Source organism: Parambassis ranga, chromosome 5 (genome assembly GCF_900634625.1).
Source record: "Parambassis ranga chromosome 5, fParRan2.1, whole genome shotgun sequence".
In the NCBI taxonomy this organism is placed as follows: domain Eukaryota; kingdom Metazoa; phylum Chordata; class Actinopteri; family Ambassidae; genus Parambassis; species Parambassis ranga.
The window spans coordinates 9,029,236-9,054,716 of record NC_041026.1 but is presented as its reverse complement, the minus strand read 5'-3'; the positions used below and the strand labels follow the sequence as shown (position 1 = coordinate 9,054,716).

General features: G+C 41.3%; 1 protein-coding gene across 1 annotated transcript in view; it reads right to left on the bottom strand.

Annotated features, from left to right (window-relative positions):
* Nucleotides 1-3,313: 3,313 nt before the first annotated feature.
* tafa3a (TAFA chemokine like family member 3a) overlaps nt 3,314-25,481 on the bottom strand; it is a 101,311-nt gene continuing 79,143 nt past the window's right edge. The window contains exons 3-5 of the mRNA XM_028406340.1: nt 14,560-14,709; nt 13,689-13,813; nt 3,314-3,891 (exon numbers count right to left, since the gene is read on the bottom strand). Coding sequence (XP_028262141.1) covers nt 3,880-3,891; nt 13,689-13,813; nt 14,560-14,709 — 287 coding nt within the window. The 3' untranslated portion in view covers nt 3,314-3,879. The remainder of the gene's footprint in view (nt 3,892-13,688; nt 13,814-14,559; nt 14,710-25,481) is intronic.

Genomic DNA, 25,481 nt, shown 5'->3' with positions numbered 1-25,481 from the left:
TGGCTGACATTAAAAGAATCATATGTTTGCCATTTTTGTATTTACCTGGTGGGGCTCTGAAGGGAGGGTAAATATTGACAGCCGGTCCTCACCAGAAAAATGTGACATGAGGTTAATATTTCAGTCCTTGGAAACAGAACGAGTGCACTTTTGGTTTGGTGTTGGTCCTTCTATCTATCTATCTATCTATCTGAATAACAGGCAACTTCTCAAGTAAGTGATCTGTGACGAGGGCCAGACTCATCCCTCGTGTGTCCTGTCTCACTCATTTTACTGCAGAAAATGAAACACTGAAGTCAATAGCAGTACACAAATCTGTCAAACAGCCAGAGCTCAGATCCACGCTGTGGTTTCTTCCAAACAAACAGAATGCTTTTCCATTCAACTTTTCTGAAGGTCTTTTATGGCAGAGCAACAAAACCCAGAGGAGCCATGCAATGAAAAGATCTTTCATTATTAATAGAATATTAGCCCACATAAAGGTGAGTGACTGAAGGATTGTGTTTCAACACTGCAGGGGCTGTAAAGTGCACAGAGGTTAATTCTCTGATCCAAGGGTAGATTTGTATCATTGTTTGTAGATAGAAAGGGTTTTTCCAGGGGATTGGATTCATGTCTTCTCTCTCTGTTCCTCGGAGCCCTGTGGTAGATTGCCTGGTCTGATTAATCTTAATGAATTATGCAAATAGCCTTTATCTCAAATGATTTAGCAATGTTTCTGTATTGTTTTATTAATGCACTTTTGAATTACTCTGTATAATCACGTAGCCTTTCCTCAGCCGTTCGCTGTTTGTAATTCATCGCCAGCTCTTTATTAAATCCATGGTGGTCTCCGGCGAATTGCATGCAGCAATGAGAAATTAGTCATTACTGTAATTTAATGATTTCCAACCAAACAAGAGGCAACCTGGATCGCTAACCATAGCATCCCCTCCGCACTCCTCCCCTGCAGCGCCGCTCCCACGGGGCTGATCTTTGGGAGCGAGCCTTCTACATTTTAGCTTAATTAATTGTGTTTAGTGTAAGAGGCATTCTGTGGTGAATGCACTGTTTCAATTACAGGCGGAAATTGACTTACAAAATATGATATTTCCCATAAAGCCATGAATTGTTAGGAGGATAGACACCGTTAGAACCGACTGAAGCTTTCAATGCTTCTCTGTGGATCTATGCACCAAGCTTGAGCGGTTCTGTTTTTGCTGTAAAACTCAGTATGATGGTGTTTGTTTTAGTGTCATAAACATGGCAACTATAGAGAAGATATACATTTCAAAAACATCATTTATTATCATATCAGGGGAGGGGCCCCTGCTTCATGTACTGGGATTTCCTGTCTCTTAGGTGCATGTCATCCGCAGGTGAAATAAGCCTGATTATACTTAAAATGACATACAGGGCAATTTCTTCATGCTTTTAAAGTGTCGGCTTCATGTCTGAATCAGAACTCTGGTCGCTTTTCCGTCCCAGAAGGCAACCTTGCTTGGTTGGACCTTGTAACATTTATGTCTCTTTTAGAATTGCAGTAACAGGTGCACACAAGATAAAGAAAGACGTCCAGGCATCAGCAGGCTGTCCACATCGCTGAGCAGAGGGAATACGAGGACGGGGCAAGAGACAAGAGGGAGAGCGGGAGAGGCAGGAACAGGAACAGGATGATGATGATGAGGATGGTGATGTGGAAAGAAACGAAAGGATGCAAAGAAGAGCGTCAAATTGCATACGTCCGTCAAGTACTGTCACAGCTTTGTCTGAATGTAGCGACGTTCTGACATTTTAACAGACATATCAATGAAAAAGGAATTATTTTTCTTCTTCAGATTAGGGCTGCAACAAACAAGTATTTTGATACTCGGATACTCACCGATTATTTTTGCGATTACTCGAGTACTCAAATCACACGTAAATGTCATACTTTTTCCATAGATACAGCTGCATCTGGCAGCAGGTGGATACCTGCTTTGGACCGCTGCAGTGTCATTGCTTCAGCCCACGACTGCCTCCATGCCCGGCACCAAAACTCTAACACTAACAAGTCATCGAGTACTAAATTAGTTGTCGATGCATTTTGCCCTCGAATATTACTCAAGTACTCAAGTAATTGTTGCAGCCCTACTTCAGATATCGACCATCATCACAGTATGTTGGCATCAGTAAGAATGTCCCAGACATATGTCAGTGAGCCAGGGGCCGAGGTTTCTTCATGGTCTTCTTAAAGATGCGTTTTTAACTTTAACAGGAGTAAGCACTGTAAATGCACCGAGCAGAGAGCTGCCTTCACATTTGGACGGCATTGTGTGTGTGTGTCCATCTGTCTGCATGATTTCACCTCTGATAACAAAATCGTCATCACAAAACATCCCATGTTTGTGAAGTCCTGCATCCAAACGAGCTTAATACAAAAGGACAAACGACAAGCAAAAATAAACTGTGTGGAAATATCTTCATCAATTTGACAGGCTTAGGAGTCAAAACGAGTCAGAACGGATGGACATTTCATTTGGACCCGACCGATTCAGAGGGCCAGCGAGGCCAACAGGCTGACTAATCCCATTCATCCATTATCCCTGCTGCTCCATGCTACCCAGCACCTAACTCCCACAGAAGGTTTATTTTTATTAAGCTTTTAATGACACACAGTAACAACGCTTTTTTGGATTTCTAACACACAGCGCCATGTGGGAAATCATTTGGACCAAAAAGGAAGAAAAAAGTAGCACAGTTTGGCTGCATTAATTTAATGCAATAAATGTGGGCTTGGATGACACCAGCACCTAGTTGGGGAAATGAATCAGACAGGATTAGGGTTGTTTCTGGGTGAGAGCTAATTATCCATCTCTCCCTGGACCCCATTTCAGATGGCTTTGTTGTGGAGTCTGTTCATTTTAAGAAAGACGGTGTGTTGAGATTTTCCCTTTTGTATTTTGGCCTATTTTTGCATTTTGCTGATTTTCACATTTCTGTTCCACCATGAACACAACCTTGATTAGCTGCTCGCTCTCCTCTCCTCCTCCTGTTGTTTTATTTTAACCTGATGATTTGCTTGACCTGCTAAGTCCCAACAGCACAATGGCACTGTCAAAAATTCAAATTTTTCCTACCAGTGACATCCATTGAGTTAGATTTATTGAGATAATATTGACATTTGTAATGAATAATAGTCACCAGGCTTTGAAAACAACAGATACCATGAAAACATTTTGGCAGAACTCAGCTATGTTGATCTGTGGTGACTTGTAGTCAAACATCAATACATTTTTTTCTGGGTTGTTGTGTGGCATCATCTTTTGTCTTTAAAAAGAAGACTAACAAAAAAAAAAAAAAAAAAAACCCGACACGTTCAAATCAACAAAGAAAGCAGAAGAGCTATTTGCTCCATAAGGCTAAAAGGAATGGAAATGCTGCTTATGATCTCACCAGATCTTCAACACATATATGTATCAGGAGTCCAGCAGCTCCGTGTGGCAAGAAAATAACACAAAAAGTTTCACATCACATGTTCTTGTTTTAAGGGTGGGTTTCTTTCTGTTTTTTTTGTCTGGTGTAATCCTCAGTCTGTTCAGTCAATAAATATCTTCATGGTTAAGCCTTCTAGTCCAAAGGAATAAAACTATAATACAAAGAGAGATTTGGTGGGCAGTAGAGCTCGGCGACAGCTACTGTTGATACTGGATTCAAAGTCAGAAACCTGTTCGGATATGTGGTCTTAAATATGAAGCTCTCTTGGCCTTTTTTACTCCGTTTGTTCACTGGAATGTCTGTGATTACGGTCCTCATTGGTCCCTGATGTTCACCAATCCTCAAATCACATAATATTCAAATGTTCTACGGTGTTGGTCAAAGAAACAACGTCTGCTTCCAAATAATCCTCCAAACAGTCGACTATCGGGTGACCTAGAAACAAAGAGAGAGACAGGAAAGATTAGGAAATGTTACGTTATGTTTTCCTCTGTAGGTAGAGGAGTTGAGGTTTAGTTTACCTCACCTCCTCACTCTTGTTCAGAAGGCGAGTTAGTGCCGCCGAAGGTTTTTGTTCATCCAAGTCCAACTGCTTTTGTTTCCAAATGTTAAACAATATACCAAAGCCTGACTGGATTTGCTCACGAATATTAAAAGAAAAGAACTTTCACCCAAGACATCAAGTCCAGTTTTTAATATTTTAAATTTTCAGTCAGGTTTAGTCGACAAAACTCCTGGTGAGGTTTAGGAAATCATCACAATTTGCCCTAAAGGACCACAAAAACCTCAAGGCAAGGTCCCATTTCTGAGTTTTAGGACCCAGGAGAGATGGCAGCACGCATTCATTCACAATGCCTCTAGAGGTCACACTGGTCACTTTCTGTTTATCTATACCACTGATGGTGACTGATAACACTCATTCAATGGGCTGATACCAAGCGGCAACCTTCGGGGCTCAAAGTGGAAGCCCATGCGGAAGTGTCAAAACTTGTAATTCACGCTGCAACAGCTGGGGGTTGGCTCCAAAAGCGAGTAATTTCCCATAGACTCCCATGTTAAAATGGCCGATTTCACAGCAGAAAAGAACGTGTTTACAGCCTGGTACAAAAAATCGCTGTGGTCTCAGATGATAGGTTCTCTTCTAGTGTCAATTGTACGGGGGGTGAATTTTTTTACAACTCACTCGTTTCAATTGTATTCGGACTTAAAATTACGCCTAATTATGGGCGTTGCCGCTTGAGTGACAGACAGTTGACGTATCACAGCGTGAGTTTCCTGCTTCCATGATCGCCCGCCCCCCTAAACCCCGCTCGTGCTCCCCCTCTTTGTCCATATTCGGAGTTTTAGTCGACGTGACGCTGCCAACATGGCGGCGGTCATCAACGTCCCGGAACCTCCCACTGAGACTCAAAACGGCTCTTCAGAAACAAACGGGTGACGTCACGGAAGCTCTGTCCATAGTTTTTACTGTCAATGGCTGATACCTATCGTATCACCACATTGTGCACAAGTTCAGCATCAAACATCCATAAGCAAAGCTGCTAGTGATGCTTACTCGTGTTTGTTGAATAATAATAATTGTATATTTATTAGGGGTGGGACGGTTCAGGAAAAAAATCTGAACCGTTTGGTACACGTGTTTCGGTTCGGGGGGCGTGTTCTGTTCGGTTCTGGACATGCGCATCAAGTAATGCAGGGAGGCATTTTTACCACAGCATAGAGACGAGTGTTGCTAACTTGGCGTCTCTCTCGCTACATTTGGCGGCTTTTCAAACTTTTTTTTGATCAAAAGCAACAAGTGACTCTCTCTGGTGACGTTTGAAGACTGACGTAAAAGCACGTATCATTCTGCAGTCAGGCTACTCTCCTCGACAAGCAGCAGCCGTGAGCTCCTCCCCCACCTCAACGCACTCACAGCCGGTCACTCTCATTGTAGCTTCACGCAGCAGGTTCAGCTGCAGGCAGAGCAGAGAGACCCACAGCACTCTGCGTCCAATCATGCTCAAAGCTGGTGCTGGTCCCGTCAATGCTCACAGAGCAGGATGTAAATAGCATATTTCAATGGCAAAAATAAAAAGAAAACCACGGACATCAGTACTGTTAGCATTGCATAGCTTAGCCTAGTCATAGAGTTCAGTCTATCCAACTAAAACCGTGACCTCAGAACCGTGATACGGACTGAACCGTGGATTCAGTGAACCGTTCCACCCTAATATTTATGTAATTATAACAAACCCTTGTTTTGATGCTGTTTGGTTATCTGTCAAAAACTGTGACAGGTTCCAGATGTGCAAACTCCCACCTGGCATTATTATAATTCAAACTTCTGCAGTGTTGCAGTAAAAGTGGGAAAGACAATGATGAGGAGCTAGAAGTCATATGTAATGTACAGCAAACAGAGGGAATGTTGTTATTCATGACAAGGCATTCTCAGACGTTCTCATGAATATTAATCCAAAGGACTGAAAGACACGGTTAGTCTCTCACTTTAAAGCACAACTCTAAAAATACTCTGGGAGGTGAATGTTGCTCCTTGTTGGTTTGCCCTTTTAAAAAAGTAGAACACAAGGAACGTTTTGACTCAACCTGTGATGTAAGAATGCACTTATAAATATATACACACACACATACAGAAATAGGAAGAGGTGTTTCTTGTGTGAATATTTGAACCTTCCTTTTAGCAGTTAGAGGGTCTAACCAGTTGAAACAACAGAGGCTTTAACACGTCTGACACACACACATCTGAAAGTTTCTGAAAGTGTGATTTCTCTGCAGCTGATGATCAGGCGCTCGCTGTTCAGGGAGCCACAATTTAATTTTCACTTCCATGTGACAATCCTCAGGAATCATAGGTGCAAAAGACAACATGAAAATGATTGGGTTTTGTTACGCTTGCAGCTGCCTTTGCTTGGCGACATACATGCTGCTACTTTTATTTTTTTAAACATATACCAGATTATTACTGTAAAATAAAAGACAAACAGGAAGTCATTAAAGGCATGGACAGCTTTTAGTGGATATTCACCACAGAGGAGACAAGAAAAAGAAAAAAACCAGAGCGAGAAATGTCAGCCGCAACAAAAACTCGGAGCCTGGCGAAACCTTATCAAAGCAATTAGCATGCTGTGCTGTTGTGGGTGTCACTGTGAGGGTTATCGGTGAGTAAACACACAAAGGGGAATCAGCAGAACAGACGGCAGCTCCTCGGGGTTTGATGCTTAAGCTGCTCCGGGATGAAAGACCACACTTGACTGGTCAGCTGTAGGTTCAAAGTCCCATTGACAAACAAACTAAGACCCTACCTTTGATGGAGAGTTACAAGTTTGTGTGTGTGTGTGCACATGTGTTTGTGTATCCCCATACTCTTTGTTATTTATATAAAGTAACCAAGCCATGTCTAAATGCTCACAGTTTTAATCCCAGGGTGTAATTATCTTTTACCCTCCCTGCAGTGAATTGGACTTTTTGTCATTGTTGCTCTTAAAAAAAACAACAAAAAAAAACATTCAATGTCCTCCAGCTTCTTGAAAAAACAATTATCAATAGAGGATTTAGCTCCTTTTAACTGAGAATGCAATACAGAAAAACATAAAACAACGCACAACGATTCAATTTCCCCAATTACTATCACACCAAACACACAAACAAAGCAAAGTGATAGGAGAAATGCTCCTTTGTGTGTCTTCAGGAGGTATTTTTAACTGTCAAGTCAATAGTAGGCACTGTCAGATGGTCTTAACAGGTGACAATGAAAGTGATGCTTTAATGAAGCACTTATTTGACAACTTAATGGTCTCAAAGGGGAAACACACTCCAACCTCATTGTTGAATTTAAAGGAACAATGTTACAAACATATCTTCTCGTCCAACAGCTTTTACACTCATGCACATCCTATATTCACACAATTCAATCTATTATATCTATGCCATGGGTATAGAGTTATGAAACTGTGCATCAGGACGCAGGACGAGTGATGGATGGCTCACATCCATCAACAGCACACATGGTTCTTGGGTTTTTTCTTGGGTTTTTACCCCTCCCATATGGTGCTGTTAGTTTTGAGAGAGTCCTCCCGTTTTGTTTTCCACTCAGGGATGGTTTAATGGTAGGGTAGGAGATTTTGAAAACTCAGTGAGAGTCAGCCAGGTTTTGAAAGTAAACACACCCGCGAAGCCACGCCTCCCAACCAGTCTGTGACTTCGGCCATCATGCACGTACCTCTCTGGTGCGCGCAGAGCAGGAAGAGAGTGAGAACCAGCCAACTATACGTGCAGGGGCGCCTTGCAGGATTGGCTGATGTTTTTAGCGTTTTATAGCTTCCACAGATGATTCATATTCTTCGTTTTAAAGCGAAACTGCCGAACTAACGGGTTGCTATCGGATTGTAAAGAGAAGTTACACTAATTTAACAAAAAGTGCATCAGAATGAAATCTCCTACCCTACCTTTAAAAACACAAAACTTTAAGGTTAGGTGGGTAAAACAGGGTAGGGCTGTCATGAAAATAATTCACATCAGTTTATTTCCAAGAGTTTAAATCGAGGCAACTGGACTCAAGGATTGTTTTTTGAAGACGTTTCGCCACTCCCCCAAATGGCTTCTTCAGTTCTGCAATACAATACAATAAATCAAAATAACAAATTAAATCAGTTCACAGAAAGCCACACGTCCTTACAAAAAAATGATTACCCGACATGCAAAAAGATGTCACGTTTATGTCAACATAACATATGATCAAATTGCCTGTCATCTAAACATGGGACTGATACAGCTGCAAAAGTTCAAGTAAAGAGTAATAGGATACATGCAATGCTGTGGACTTTAACTCAGGAGACCGAGGTCTGAGTCCCCCTGACACCACAAACTGTTCTGTTTTCACATGGGCTGTGTTTGAAATCACTCCCTAATCACTATATAGGGCCCTATATAGTGCCTCCACCATTTTGTAGTGCTGTCCGAATTCTAAGTGAGAAATCTAAAGAAAGTGAGAAATTAAATGACCATCTATGCTGGTGTGCAATGTTTGTAAATAATTCCTCTTATCTTTTATTTTTTTTACTGCACTATATTCTATTTCATTCTATTTTATTTTATTCTATTTAATTCTTGCTCTGACTGTTGGTGTTGTAGTGCTGCTGGTACCCAAATTTCCCCGAGGGACCTTCCCAAAGGGATTAATAAAGTATATTCTATTCTATTCTATTCTATTCTATTCTATTCTATTCTATTATAGACCCCATATAGGGCCCTCAATGTATCCCACAATGCATCTTGAAAAGTAGTGTCCATTCGATGGTCACTACTTTTAGTGATATGTCTCATCATGCATTGCGCAGACCGGCGAAAATAACAGGAACAGAAGTTATGTCACCTGTCTTATAAATATAATGATGGTTTAAAGAATGTAGCATGACTGGCTGTGTTTTATTTATGTTTTGCCATAAAACATTTATTGAGCTATAACGGCACAAATAATAATAATAACAGAGATTGTTTAGCCGGCAGAGATCAGCTCGTTTAATTTACGACAGCAATGACGTCATTAATGGCAACAGAAAATCACGGAGGTAGAGTCCGAAATGTCTGAAAATGCTTTTACAATGAGTTCACTGTATGAAGCCCTACATTGAGCTCCACATATGGGGAGTGGGGAGTGAGTGAGTGATTTTGAGCACAGCCGTGGTGTTGTGACTGGATTTTGGCATATAAACTACTGGTTAAGGTTGGGCATACTGCTCGTCACATAAAGGATGAATTAGTGTTATTTAAAATGATGGGACATGTCACATTATGAGGTGAGACTGGCAGATTGGACATAATGTGAATGTCCATGTGAGTAACTCTGAACTTGATTACCATCATATTGTAAAATTATTAAATCTTTAATGCCTTGTACTTGAGTAAACCAGCAGCTGCATTGTTAAATGGGTGGACTGAGTATAGTGCATCGACACGTTGTTCTGAACCCCTCTTGGTAGTGCAGCAAATGTAAAAACATCACATTCATTATGCCTTGAAAAGAAATGTCTACCTCAGACAGCTATCCATCAGCAAACTTCAACACATTTTCTATAAATGTCACTGCACCTGTCAAAAGGAAAGGTTCTGTGGTTCTTTTGCCTCCTGTCCTCTGATTGATAGAAAGTGAAAAGCTGGAGCAGCTGGGGTTATAATGCCTGACATTACCAGCAGGACTATAAAACCGGCTGCTCCTGGACACGCAGAGAAAGAAGGAACGACTGAAGACGTCCGAGTCAGGACCTGCAGGGCGCTGGGACGTTTGATTTACTGACGTGACTTCATCATGAGGTGAAACCACACCGTCATTTTTTATCAACATCGCCCCTGCTGGACATCACAGAAGGATTTATGACACTATATGAGGAATGTTTTGTTTTTTTTTTTCACTTGTGAGATCCATTTACTTTACACAGTCAACATACCTCAACATTTGCCTGCATGCATTAGACGAACTCATTCATTCATTATTTTAGTTCTGCAGAAACACCTTTATTTTTGGATTTTGTGGTAATATATGGAGCACTTTAAGCCACATGAATTAGGATTACACCCTATGGAAACCTCATCTAAAGAACATCTACTAGCCCACGCCTAGATATGGTTGCTAAGGAATCTAGCAACCATATGTAGGCGTGGGCGCCTGGCAAGCTTTCGATCAAGGCAACAATGTTGAAGCGGTGTGTATATGGATTGTGTAAATCAACCTCAACCTAAACTGGGATTTCCGTGGGGGCAATAGTGCCATGAGCAGCAGGCTAAAGCTAAAACTTACAGGTATTGTCTCTTTTTTAGGAAACGTTTCCTGTTTCCTGTCACTATGCTTTCTTCTGAACTACACCTGGCACCTCATACCTACAATACCCATGAAAACCCCAGCACTATGCTCGTGACAGCGTGACCAGATGTAAACCTCAGAGAAGCTGTAACCTTTGTCATGGGTCAAAGTAAACCATGACTAAAGGTGACAGCGGCATCGGACAAGAAGTGATGTTGAGCCATCCGCGTGTATATTGAAATTTCTATTCACGCAGAAAAGACCTCATAGACAGAGTCACTGCACTGACAGCACAGTGGAGGACCTGATCCTCAGAATGATGCTAACCATCCAGGAAGCTCGGGTACAGAGACCTCTAGCAAACACGAGCCGTCCCTTGCTGGCTCTCTATGGGAGGCAGCACGACCACGAGCATGGAACGACCCCCGCTGACTCCCTGATCAAAAAAGAGTCGAGAGTCTGACGGGTTCTACTAGCCACCTGGACCCCTGCTTGTCCATGCTTCTGTTTCTGCTTTCCCGTGGCTGTGAGAGAGGGCATGAATTATTAACCTGGCTAAAATAAAAAGCTCTGCTTCATCCAGGCCTCCTGTAGCCATGAATAATGGAAGAGGCAGCTCAACTACAGGCGTTTGGTGAGTCAAACAGTGGACTGTGATGGATGGCTAAGGGCCTACTGTGCCCTCCCTCCCCTACCCTCGCTTCCGCCTCCTCACCTACCATTCACTTCAGGTCTACCACACCCTGAAACCCAAAAAACACGTCCAGATAACCCCTATTAATCCCTGGACATGCTACATCTCGAGCCCTCCTGCCCTCCTTCAGCACATCCCCACTCAACAATTTTGTTTCCTGGAGGGATTTTGGTTTGTTTGTCTTGCCTTTGTTTTGATCCTCGTCGGGCACTTTTCAGGTCACACGCAAGCCAATTGCAACAGAAGCACTAACTCTCTCTAACTTTTTAATGCTAAAACCTTGAAGAAGATGAGGTGGAGACATGTGAGCTGGATTTCTGCTCATCAGCAGCACTCTGAAATTCCTCCCCGTAGGCTTCAGTTTTTCCGAGCTGAACTCGCTGGTGCACAATCACACGTCGGCCTATTCCAGACGTGATAATTGTTTTTCCGTTTACAAAGCAGTTATGTGCTGTATGCTTCCATATTTCATTTCTCACCTTATCCACCAACTGACAATATAACATCTCGTGATAATACTTCTAAATTTATTCATTTATTTATACGCACAAAAAAACGTCTCATCTTCGTAGATCTAAATAAAAACATAAAGTTTTGTTTTTGTGATATCATGCAGTAAGTCAATGCAGAAATATTCATGTGAAACATGAATATTAAGTCACTAAATCTGTTTTGTTTTTGCTCTCCCACTTTTAAGGTGTCATGTAGTCATAAAAAACTGTGATTTAGTTCATGATTATTAATAAGAACACTGACACCACAGCACAGGCGTCAGACTACATAAATACCTTTCAATCAAATATGTTAAATTAAAACGTAATTACCTGAGAAATGACAGTTTGCTGCTTCAAAAGTACGTGTTTGAGGAAAAAAAATCCAGATGAATGTCAAAACGTCAACAGGGAGAAAAAAAAAATTAAGACAATAATTGTTCGAACTATTAACACATAACGTCACAATGGTAATTAAGTGTAGCTAATGTATACTAAACTGACACCCCGCTGAGACACAAATATGCTGCATTTATCACCACAAGCCAATTATGGAGCCAACTGAGGGACTTTTATTGATGTAGATTACAGACATTTTAAGACATTTTGTCATTTCCACCTCCACATTTTGTGTTCTTCTCTTCTTCTTGAAGCCAATAAGGCCGTGTGGGATGGGCAAAAATATTCACTGATTCATTGATTGATTCAGTGAATGATCATTCACTGCTGTAAGGGACAGATTCTGCACAAGGTTTTGCACAAGGTTTAGGTTTTCTTACTTTCAAATTGCACACTGTTGTTCTTGTATATCATCTCATATCATTTCATATCTTCATACCAAATTGCACAATCCGATTTAGACCTATATGTATACCTGCATTACAAATTGCACATTTTTGCTTCTGCACCTACGTTTATTTTTTATCTTGCTGTGAATAATGTTTATACTGTTTAATTTTTACCATTAGAGGTATATTTTTATTATTTTGGTATGCTTGAGTGACTGTATTTGGCTGCTGCAACCGTGAAATTTCCCAGCTTGGGATGAATAAAGTATTTTCAATTCAATTCAATACAGTTTTATTTATATTTTACAATCAGAAATTGTCTCAAAGCGCTTCACAGAAACTCAGAGCGTGAGACCCAGAACCTTTCTATTCTATTCTATTCTATTCTATTCTATTCTATTCTATTCTATTCTATTAACAGTGTGTAATAACATGCTACAAAGACCCCTCTTTGTGCCACCTTTGCTCATCTTTGTATGTAGCATGTATGCAGCAGCAGCGGTGCACGCCTGCGTTGTGTAATCATGTAATCAAGCGTACCTTCTGTTAATTGCAGGGATTTTTATGACACTGGTTTTTGACCATCAGAGGATAGTCATGGGTGTGAGCTGAGCTATTTGCACTAAATGACCAACTTCACATGGCTGACAGTGAACAGGGTTTACACCCCCCCCCCCCCCAAAAAAAAAGGAACTGCCTTGCTTTAACTCCATCTTTGTCTGATATTAAATCAAATGAAACTGCCAGCAGGATAGTGACAGTGTGACTGTGCTGGCTGCATATCGAGCTGGAGCTAGCAGCTAGCAGCTAACAGCCCACGGACGGGAGAAGCTGTCAGCCAAAACCAAGATGCACTCACCCCCACATTATTACCCCTGTCCAACAGACTTGATGTGCAGCATCTCTCCTGACAAACCATATCATCCCATTCTGAAGGCAGACAAGAGCCAATCACACTGACGAGTAAATACAAAGTGTTGCCTGCTTAGACGGCTGAATGCGAGTTAACTCACACAGGTTTGAAAAAGTGCTGTAACACCTTGAAATACACAGATGAAGAGACCCATCCACCTCATCTACATGGCTGATTCAAATTGGTAGCTTAAGTAAAATACAATGAACCGACTGTAGTTCTACAACAAAACGCAGCTGTAGCTAAATAGATAGCTGAACTTAACTCACCCCTTTCTAGTGTTGTAAGCCGATTGCTTCAAGACACACTTCAGTGATTCTCCCCGGTGAGTCACATCTTCCTCTCTCGCTGCCTCCCACTCTGCCTACTCTTCTCATCTGAATAAAAGAAGCTCTCACTGCTCTCTTTGCTCTTGTTTCTTTCTTTTGGCTGACCTCCTCAATTATTCTCACCTCATATTTATTCCAAACCATGAATTTGCAGTCATTTTGTTGCCTCTTGAATGGTAAATGTAAAAATATATATCATTTGTGTTTAAATTTCAACCCACCTTGGTTGTCTTAACTTTGTTTCCTGTACTGCAGCTCCATCCTTTGAGATCTGGCAGAACTTTACACTCCTCCCCATCCATGCAGGGATGCATCTGGCACCACCACTTCTGTGCAACTATGGATGCTGTGAGGAGGATGAAAGAAAAATAAAACTGTAGGCTACCGGAAGCAATTAAAAACATGCTGTTTGAAAGTGTGGCACACGCTTCTCGTCCTGGCTGTAACAACAACAAACGATTCGGCTTCTATATACATCACAGTGAGTGAAGACAGAATTTGATCCCTGGCTGACAGTGGAGACCTGTCAATCCTGCCCCGGTGTGTTTGCAGGTCTGAATTACAGGGTATAGGTCAGTGTCAAGCCGTTTGAAGGTGGATGTTTGTATGTGGGAGGAGAAAGAAAGAATGCAGCAGGCTGCAGTGTCAAGGTCTTACGCTGCTTGGAGGAGGCCTACGGGGGAGAAAAAGCCTCCCCCTGACATTTCTAAAGTGAAGAGAGAACTGTCAAAATGGAAGAAACCCCCGTCACAGCTATTACAGAGAAAAGAGGTGACGGAGGATTGATTGACCTTAGTAACTGAGGCCACTTTTGACATGATATTAAATGACCTGGCCTCTTGCCTCCTCCACTGAACACATCTGATCCGGCCTCAGCAACAGACAAAGTGAATAAACTGCTGGGTGATTATGAGGCTGCATCACAAAAAGTCTCAGCAGTTTTTTTTTTCTATCATACGACAAACCTCCGGCGCCCAAAAAAAAAAAAAGCAGCAGAGGCACAGTGACAGGTGTGTCAGAGTTTTGTACTGAGCTCTAATCAGGAGTCGGTCTCAAATCATTACCAAAGCTGTAATGAGAAGCCTGGCATACCGTCTACACAAGATGGAGCCGCTCGTGTCGTTCCCGCCACCTGTCCGGGGAAGCAGGAGCATTTGACAGTCTGGGATCTCTCTTCGATCTTGTTCTTGTTGCAGCATCGGTGAGCGGCAATTACCTCACAGGTTCCCGCTTTCACATGAACTGGAAACACAAATGTAAACAACAGAAGACAGCTCATGTTTAAGTTTTTAACAGATACAAACAAACAAAAAACAATGTTACAGTTATTTATGTATGTTTTAACCCTTTACATCTTTGCTGCTTCACTACTAATATGTTCTGAAAAGAAAAAAAAAAAGCACATTAAAAGGTTAAAAGGCGAATGCCAGCCTCCCACACAGGTAGCGGCTGCAGAAAAATGACCACTGTATGGATGTATGGAGGGCCCCACATAAGTAGTTCAGCTGACTTTGTGCAATGAGACATCATTACATGATTGAACATAGTGTCTTAGCATGTGATCTGATAACAACAATGGCACCGACAGCTACGTGACAATACACTAGGCTCTTTCGTTGTTGGCTGTGAGCTTGGAATTCGGTGGCCTGACCAGTCATACCCCCTTCACAGCAATGCAAATACACTGTTTATCTATGTTGGGACAGGTTTTATGTGATAACTTCCTGCTTGCCGTGTTCAAAAGTATTGGATGTGGATTGGATTTTCAAGTTTATATCATTCTCTGGTATACCTACACTGTTTTGGTTGTCGCTCTACCGACATGTATCACGTTTCATTCATCTAAATGGTTGTATGTCTAGCCAAATGTGTCCAGAGGCAGTTTATTCTGCATTCATCGGTACTGCCCCCCTGGAAACCCAAATTGTATAGAATAGAAAAAATAATTAGGATGGCTTGAAATTCAAAGGGGCCTCTGTGTCAAGCAAAGCTACAGGTGGTAGCTTCATATAAACTGCACAGATTAAGTAAGCATATTTTCCAAAAATGCAGATATACTCCCTTAAACGAGCAGCACAAAAATTTGCTTGCCAGCAAATCAATCATCCCACTCATTTCTAATAAAATCTCCTGCATATTCCATGCATAATGCACAGAGCCAAAGAAGCACACAGTGCAGAAAACACAGAACTGAGAGAATCTTCAACAGAGATGATCACTGAGATTCTTGTCTTTACAGTACATAAATAAAGTTCTCTCAGCAACGTGCTCCCACGTCTCCGTTGGTATGAGGAGCAGAGTCCTACGAGGGCATTCGAGTAATTTCTCTGCAAAGTCTTGTTTGAAACATCTGAGCACAACAGCTACTTGAAATCCAGGTCATCCCCCAAGTGGAGGAGCCCGGCTTTGAACCCTAACACAGACCCAGCTGTCCATATATCCTTGATACTTCAACCACTGACCCTGCACCCCAACCAGAGGACAGAAACACAAGGTCCCCCATGGGTTGATGCACCTAATTACATAACGTCAAAAAACACACGTACTTGAAGAAAATGACTTGATTAACACCACTAAACTGCGTCCTTACCTGAAAGAACAGCACAATATCAATTACAAGGACGCTGTTCTCACCGCCATTAGGTTGGACCGACATCAATACTGCTCTCTATTTTATATTCATTACTTCTCTGCATGAGCCCATCACAATGCAGAGTGTGTTTGTGTATTTACACATAACAATCAGGATCGGATAGGTGAGAAAAAAACACACAAAAAAGCATCTGAAAAGTTTTGACATTCCTTTCAGATAAGCCTTAATTATGCCTGTAAAGATTTTCAATTTGGAACTTGACTTGAAAATAGATTGCAGCGAGCTTCCATCTTCCCATTAGCTGGCAATCCAGAAATCTCATCTACAACATTAAAAACATTTTGCTTCCAATCAATAAGGTGCTATTCACATTCCCACAAAAGGCAAGACAACAATTGCCGATTGAGTGCTTTTCACTGAGAAGAAACTTACTGATGCAAAAACGGGTCAGGCTCCATGCCCTTGATGTGATTATCTTTAAGCCACCAGCACGCCCCCCCGGTCAAAGTTAATTTTCAAAGTTGGAACGGCTTGGATAGAATATTCAAACTTTGTTTAAGAGACAGATGCACATGGACAATAGGCAATCACACCAGGAGCACCGGGCAAAGACGATCGTTGTGAATCACCTGATTATGAAGGAAAACAACGGCTGCAGGTGTCAAAGGGGCTCCACTGTTTAATCCTGCATTCACTGCAAGTCCAACATAGAGACTGTGTTTGTAATAAGACAACTCTCTACAACAATACCACAAAATTAACTCAAAAAAGGCTTCTCAGCCTCGTCCTCATGATGTGCTTCCTTTTTCTTTTTGTAGTGCGCCCACACTGTTAGTGTGATGTGAGAAGATACTGCAGCTTCATGGGACTCTGGATTCATTAAGGTGCAGGAGGCGGCCGGTTGGGGCTGCCCCGTGTGGGGAGAAGGGCTAATTAAAGCCGGAGCTGCTGGCCAAGGTCGCTGACCCCGAGGCCGGACCAGAGAACACACCACGCGGTGTGGAGAAGGGGGTGAGGTCGGAGAGCAGGGCATCATGGTGGTGATGGTGGTCAGCGCAGCAATGATCCATATGAGAAGTATGAACCATGAACTGACTGTTGCTACACAGCAGGCTCGCTGCAGAGAAAATAAGAACTGAAGACAGAACTTGAGTCATTTTTACAGATAAAAACACATGCTTGTAATCCAGTGTCGTTTCCTCTCATTGATGACAGTCTGTCGGCTGTTTGTCCTCTTTACATCCTAAAAACAGCTGCAGTAAGTGTGAGGACGCTTCAGCAGCCTTCAACTAGCAGAACTTGTGGAGACTTCTATTATGAAGTAGAACACATAAATAACACAGTGTGCTCGTCACTTCAAATAAAAAACTCTTTTCTTCCAAATGAGAATAAAGCAACGTTCCAATAGGACTTAACAAAGACGCTTGAAATGTCTTTAAGTTGTTAAAGTTCGTGTCTGCTGCTGTTTCCAAGATCAAGAACAAACTACAACTTTTTCTTTTTGCCACTTTTTTAAATATATATTATAGGTGCCATATGAATAGACTGTGTTTATGGCCATTCCATTTCAGTCATTTATGATATTATTTAAAATGATTATATTATATGAATTTAATTTAGTCATATTTTGCACTATTGTTATTATTTATTTAAATTTATTTATTTAATAAATGTATTATTTATTATTATTTATACGGTCTATTAAGTATTCTATTAAGAAAATATTAAGAAAATGTTAGTTACAAAAAACAAAAAAGTAACTTTTAATAAACCAAGGGTTTATTAACTGAACTGCAAGCAGCAAATTATTTTGTTTGCTGGAACCTTATTATTTTTTTTAACTTTCGTTTAATAAATCTGAGAAAACAAACTTTGTGGAGGACACATCTTACTAACACGCGTCAGCCATAATGATGTTTTATTGGAAAACCTAAACATGTATATTATAGTAATAATACAAACTATGCTATACTTATAAGAACATTTAGGAATGATAAAGAAGAAGAATATAGGCTATGATCAATTATTATTTGTGATTTATAACAAATATTGACCTGTGATTTGAACCAAATTATAGTCTAACTGTTTAAATGTATAAAGCTGCGCAGTATTGTTTAACTCACCGTACTGTGTGGTTTCTGCACTTTGATACAGACTCTTCAGAGCTGCAGCTGAGCTGCTGGGTAAAGGGTCATCGTTGCTCCCAAGGACACCCGGACGGCGGCAGGTGACCACTGAAACTTTGATTCTCTTGTTGTAAAATGGTCTGTCTAACCACCAGGTCACCTCGCCACCATGCTCACAGAACACAGCAGGCTTTACAACACATCAATGGGAGCAACTGAGTGTGAAGGATGGACCTTGTAACAAGTAGGAGGGGGGGCTGCCTGTCGTCATGTGACTATCCAGGTAGCTGCATAAACGGCTTATAAGCTCTGTGATCAATACGTTTCTATTAAAGCACTTAGGACTGCCATCAGTTTGAATCTGGAGGTGCTCCCGTCAGCAGGAAGGGAGAGAGATGAGAGACGAAGAAAGGTGAAAGGACACAGACCACTAATGAGAATTGGCAGAAGGACCAACCCTCCAGCCAATCAATACCACTCTAAAGCAAAGCACTGTGCTCTGCGATCATATTCATCGATCTCGGATTGATAAATGTCAATATGAGCAAGGACAAGAAAAAAAAACAACAGAAAAATCACCTTTAAGAAACCTACAACACCCAGACCAAGGGTATTAGATATATCACCTTCTCAGCCCATTCTGACCAGGACAATGCAACATGAGGTCGATATATTCAGTCCTTGAAACTGGGGCCAACAATGTGACAGGAATGATTTTCCTTTAATGTCATATTCCTTTAATACTTAACATTAATTAATCAATTTTATGCCTAAATCAACTGTGATTAAAAAACCAAACCAAATGGCTCATGGCGTCAGGGAGACTTGAACCTCGGACTCCTGAGCAGCTCACGACTGGATGACATCAGCCAGTACCATCATACTGTATGTTCTCTTAATGTGAAATGTGGTTTGGCGCATATGAATAAATTGAATAAATTAAACTTTTCTTTCACTACTTCTTAAGATATAAAACACACTCTCACACATAAATGAATTTTTTAAATTTCATTTATTTTGTTTTATCTTTAACTTAATTTAATTTGATTTCATATTGTTTATAGGGATCAATTTGTCTTATCTCACTGGTGGGATGAAATGCAATGATTTCCTATGAGGATAAATAAAGTATTATGATTCTGATTTATCATTACAGGCCACTGAATGTACCTGGTTTAGCAAAAAGTTAAGTTAAAACAACATTAAACATATTTCATCAAGCTGCCTTTCCATACTCTTGGTTACCATGGTGATGCGTACCTGCACTTCATTCATTAGAACACAAGTAGAACTACCTGTATTTACATCTAACTAGTGATTAAAGTTATTTTTCAGCCAAATTTATATTAATGGTTCAGTCAGGCGGCCACCGTCGTCCTGCTCTTCCCATTCTGCCAACATGAGTGAACGCCGCCGCAGCAGCAGCAGTGTCCCCTTTAAGCAGAGACAGTAATGTGTAATATGGAGGTTGTAGCTTTCATGTGGGAGACTTACTGTAAGTCATCACAGTCCTACATTTCCTGTTTCTATTCATCTCAGCCATTACCTAAACCGTGTTTCTGACAAGCAGTCAGCCTGGTACCCCGCTTACAAAACGCTGCGTACTCCGCAGCGCTCTGCATACGTTTGTGCACAACATCTAAAAGCAGAAAATATAACCTTGTCATTACTTTTATCAGGGTGTAGGCCATTTCAATTTAAAAGACTTTGCAGTGTGAGAATCCTCTGATGCAAGAAGAGAAAAAAGCAGAGTGAGGAAGGGTTGATGCTGCGCTGTGCTTTCAGTTTGCTGTTTTTGTACCTGTCACTTTGCCCACTAGCTTTGACTTTATATCATGGGTTTTCATGCAGGAGTTTGCTAACATGATAACAAAAAGGCAGACAGGCAGCCAAAAAAAAAAAAAATATCAACAACACAGCTCCCCGAGTTTATTTATAAAATGTCTTCACAAACAAAGCTGCAATCATGCATTTTGTTTTTCCACACATAAAGGAGGACAATAATGACACATGTGAGTTCAACAGAGAGACATTACTGGTTTAATTTAACTGCTGCTAATCATCCTTACTGAGAATAATAATAAAATGATGAATGGGTTATTGTTCAACTGTTATTATACACTAATTAAATCTGGATAAAATTAGAGATTCAAGGTCGACCTGACATTAAAGCGGCAGTCTGTGGTCTGAAGTGTGATAAATTCAGATCGTTATGAATTGCAGATTTAACTGTAGCGGCCCCTAGTGGTCATTAATGATGAGCATCTTTGAAATGGTAGCCTGGCCAGCCATAACCTCTGAAATCCCTCACCTTTACCACCAGGTCCATCCTTGACTAGAGGCTGGGTGGGTACACCCTGGGCAGGTTACCAGTCACTGTGTCGCCCTACAGCCAGTTCCTAGTACAAATCTCTGTAGATTGCTAACACCCTGGATATTCAAGTTTTTGTAGCAAAACCGACAACATTCACTGGTATACCTACTCCACCACAAGTCTGCTGTTTATATAAAAAGCCCACAAAAACACACTTTTTAGTATGAACTGTCCCTTTAAATGTTTCTTATATAGGCCACATGGAAATGCAGAGTGTAGTTTGTCCTACACCTGAAAAAAAAAATCAGGCCTCCAACCTCAAAGCCTCTGAGAAACTCCACAGGAGACTTATTCTTACGAGACGGCTGTGCCACAGATTCGGTTCCGTGGTGAAACACCAGGTAAAGTGCTCTCCCGTTGTCGTCATCACAGAAACCATCACATGGGTTAGAACAAAGCCACAGGTTGCTTTCAGCTTCTGCAGCAATCAAACAATTGATCTAACATGCTGGCAGGGAGGCATCAAGAACAACACACTGTTCCAGCTGTCAGCTGCATGACTGGCTGTATCAGCCTCAGCCGGCCAGTCAAGCACAACATACAGTAATAGAAGCACAACAGGGGATACATGAAAAAGCGGCGCACGGCATCCATTCTAATGCTGACAGGGAGACTTCTCTGGCTGAACTTCATGTGCCGAAACTGATGCACAGGCTGTTTCATTGTCATGATGACACCAAGGAGCTATTCTTCTAAAGAAAAATCCCATCTCTCCACCAGACATCTATTACTAATGTATTATTGGGAGTCATTGGAAATGTGTGATCACCTGGAAGAGGGTGATTTTCCTTTTGCAGCCTTTCTTCTTTTTGAACAAGGTGAAGGAAATATACCATCAAAAACACATCATCTAACACCACCTGTAAAGACTGTCCATATAATTATAATCTTATATATTAAAAATCTGTACCTGTTATTGGACCAAAGCACACCCAATGACAGATGACACTGCTAGCTTTCAAGCTAACAGCTGCGACCTCTGTGAACACTTCTGCACAGCAGCGGCGTGCCTATCACAGAACCATCGAGTCCTGCATAAACCTCAAGTGGGACTTTTTCTGCCTTTATCTTGACAGCGACTTCAGAGAGTCTCACCATCGCCACGAGGTTGCCGAGGCAACCAGAAGACCGTCAAGAAAGTTTACTGGGATCACAAGGTAATCATACACATAGTTTCCTGTCATTTTTTTACTCAGCACATTTTTGAATAGATGGAAAATGGAGGAATGGTTCAGTAGCCAGCAGATCCCAACCGAATGCATTTCCTCAAGGTGAGTCGGTCAGTTGCGACTCTTCATAATGTTTAAGACAACTCTTCAATTTATGTTTAAGTATGAAAAGGTCAGCCAAAGACCATGTCCTTGATGGTGAAAAATCATCAAGAAACTCCCACCAGTCTTTTAGATTTGTAGCTTTTTTGATTAAAAAAATTACACTTAAATGTACTGATTATATTATTGACATTAGTATTGCCATAGAATAACTGTTGAGCCTCTTAAAAAGAACAAAATGATCGTCACTGTATGCCGTCATGGGTCTGGAGTGAGTGTTTGCATGAGAGAGAATGTACGGGGAAGAGGAAAACCTGTCTGCAGATAACATCTCATGTGTTTAGATATAGGGATTAAGTGTCATAATACAGCTGCAGCTGTTTAGGTTCAGGTCCTGCTTCTAAAGCTGCTTGTAAAAGTGACGAAGGGTTAACCTCGAGTGTCCCTCTCGCCTCCCCTGTACTTTCGGACTAGGGTTTGGAGGTTTTAACTCATATAAACCATCACATTCAAGATCCTATCCAAGCAGGAGGTTATTATACGTGGTGCTGGTAGCAAAAACACAGTCATGGCGATTGGCACAGGGCTGGTATTATCACAGGACTGCTGCATTTGGCAGAAAATGATCGGAAATTTGTAGGAGAAGTTTTACTTTACAATTGCAGACATGGCAGATTCAGGTAAGAAATGATCAGAGGGCCTCAGGTGAAACTATTCCTGTGCAAACAGGGCATAATATCATCATTTTAATCATTAAAATTAATGTCAATGTCAATGTTTAATTTCACTAATATGAAGAATCACATCTTTAAAAGTTTATTACAGTTTACACAGTATAAATACAAATAAATCCATAGCAAGTCACAGCATCATCATCATCTGACCTCAGGAATAACAGACATACACCTGACAGAGCTTAAAAACCAAGAGGCCGCACTGAGGCCTCCAAAATGTTTCTCTGAATTAACGTCAAATCAAACGTTACTACTGATCATCACCTTGACGTGAACAGATAAGTCCACCTGACAGGAAACAAACGTCTTTATCCACAAAGGCACCAAACAACAAGCCTCCTTTCAAAGAGTAAAACACACAGAGTGCTTTTTCCTCATGCAGAGTGCTGCCAGACGGTCTGCAGAGGCAGATCAAACCACTGTCACGTCCTGGCCACAGGGCGCGACCGCAGAAACAGCAGCAGCAGCCATAAAAACAGAGGTTGCAGGCCATACAATAGAGACACCCTATGAATTAATAATGGTTAAATCATCCTGTTTGCTCCTGATGGTGATAACCCGACTCTAAAGCCTCGGCACACAAATAACTGCAGCATAATTTCCAGGCGGAACGGAGAACGTTGAAGGCTGCCACAGCTGCCAGCTTCACACAGCCACAACACTCATTAAAAGGAGACGTGAGTGGGCATTAAAAATAGATCCAGGTAAAACAGTTCTAATGGTCACATTAAAAAAAATCTGTTAATGTGGCAGCAAAGACACCGGAGGTATTCTGAGCTATTGGTTCATGAAACATTCATTCCTTCTGCCTGGTGAGAAACACCAAGTGATCTCTCACAAGGCCCGTGTTTAATTGGATTACCATATTCAGAAAAGACTCGCTCATTTCTACCCAGCTGTAAACCTGCTGAGCTGACAATCAGACGCAGCACGACCCAAGAATACACTCACATCCTGACAGAGGCCGAGGCAGGAGCCCAGCTGAAAGGAGGATTCTAGTTTCAAACAGCCTTCATACTGTGTTTTTATGACAACTATTATTCTTAGCTCCTCTCATAAAACATAAAACAAAGCAGATAATCCTGGATTAAATGGCCATCACAGCTCAGGAGTCAGTAACCATTGACCTGCTCTGCTGTTTATATTTATTCACCTTATTTTGACTGCGGCGCTGTCATCTCTCTCTCTCATCAGCACCGTTTCCAGTGGCAACAGATGTTTCCAGCAAACAAGCTAATGCAACCTGACAAGGACTAACACCAGTCAGACAGCTGGTAGGTGCACATACAGCAGAGCCTCATATCTCCCAGCCGATGAGAAGCAAAAGCCTGTGCAGAATATATTTAGCAACAAGGAGCAGTGTAACTATTTTCTTTCCACATCAAGTATTGACGATTAGACTCCATCTCCGTCAATTTAGACCGAGTTTGCAGTGTTTGCAAACAAAAAAAAGCTTTGCGACATTCACTGAAGAACTCCCAGGTTCAATGACGAAGCAAAAAACCTGAGGTAGTGTCCAGGCAGTGTTGGCCTGCACAGTCCAAGGTGAAAATATATTGTGTGTATGAGTTGTGGAGCTGCTTTTTGTGTCATTATCACCATCGTTAGGAGCAGAAAACAGCCTGTCCTCAGAAAAATGTGACATGAGGCTGATATTTCAGTGCTTAAAGCTGGAAAATGTCATCATCATCATCATCGTGTGTTTATTAAAGGCTGGGCCATCACCAGAAATGGTTTAATGTGTTTTCAATGACTTTTGCATCTGCATCATTCCCATGATTGGATGACACCAATACTCATCAATATTCATCCATTCATCCTCTTAACATACTTAACCTACTACAAAAGCCTGTTTCACTTGTCAGTGGGCCCTGGACAGGCCACCAGCCTATCGCAGGGTGTACATAGGCAGATTAACGGAGTGTACAGTAGCTGAACCTAATGGATACAAGAAGGAAAGGAAATTATAAAATAACCTATTAAAGCTAGTACCATATTTTCCGGACTATAGGTCGCACCAGCCAAAAAATGCGTAATGAAGAAGAAAAAACCATAGATAAGTCGCACCGGAGTATTAGTCGCACCAGCGGACCAGCGTAAATCACTGTGTTTTTAGCGTAACGTTGTCTCTTGAATTCCTCTTAACCTAAGTGGTGCGGCTGCAGGGCATTGAGAGTTAGACACACGCATTTGAACAATTAGCTTCACCGCACAGAAATTCCTATAAACATCCTGTAAATGAGTCAAAGGCAGACTACTGTGCGCTCATATAGTCTGGAATTAGCGACCTGTTGGCCTATCAGCTCAGCTGCAAGCACGCGTTCCATGAACATGTGCGTCACCTATGCTTGGAATGCAAAGTGTGGACAAGCTGGAGGTGGAAGAGAGCCGTCAGGAGAGGGACAGAACAGCTACCATTATATCTGTAGTAGGACATATAAGGCGCACCTGAGTATAAGTCGCATACCCAGCCAAAGGATGAAAAAAAGTGCGACTTATAGTCCGGAAAATATGGTATGGTTTATCTATGGTTTGTCTTTGTATTTAGAACAAATATATCAAATATATGTTTTTATGAAACTAAGAACACCCAGGTTGTCAAATGCTGGATTTTTCCCCTATAGATAACAGTCATAATACAATATATTAAACATTGCTGTTATCCTCTGAGAAAGAACAAGCCAAAAAAAAAGAAAAAGAAAAATCATGCTAATCAACAGCAACAAGCTTTTGAGATTATATAATAATAGAGCAGCGTGGAGACTTCCAATTTCTAAAATAAAGCATTGCTTGCTCATCTGTCTTTATTCTCACAGGCCAGTTTTCTCATAAAAAGAGCTGAATTTCCTTTTATTATTTAATCTTTTCCTCACTGAGGACGCTCTTTAGAGAGAAAGAATACAGAAACAGATGAGC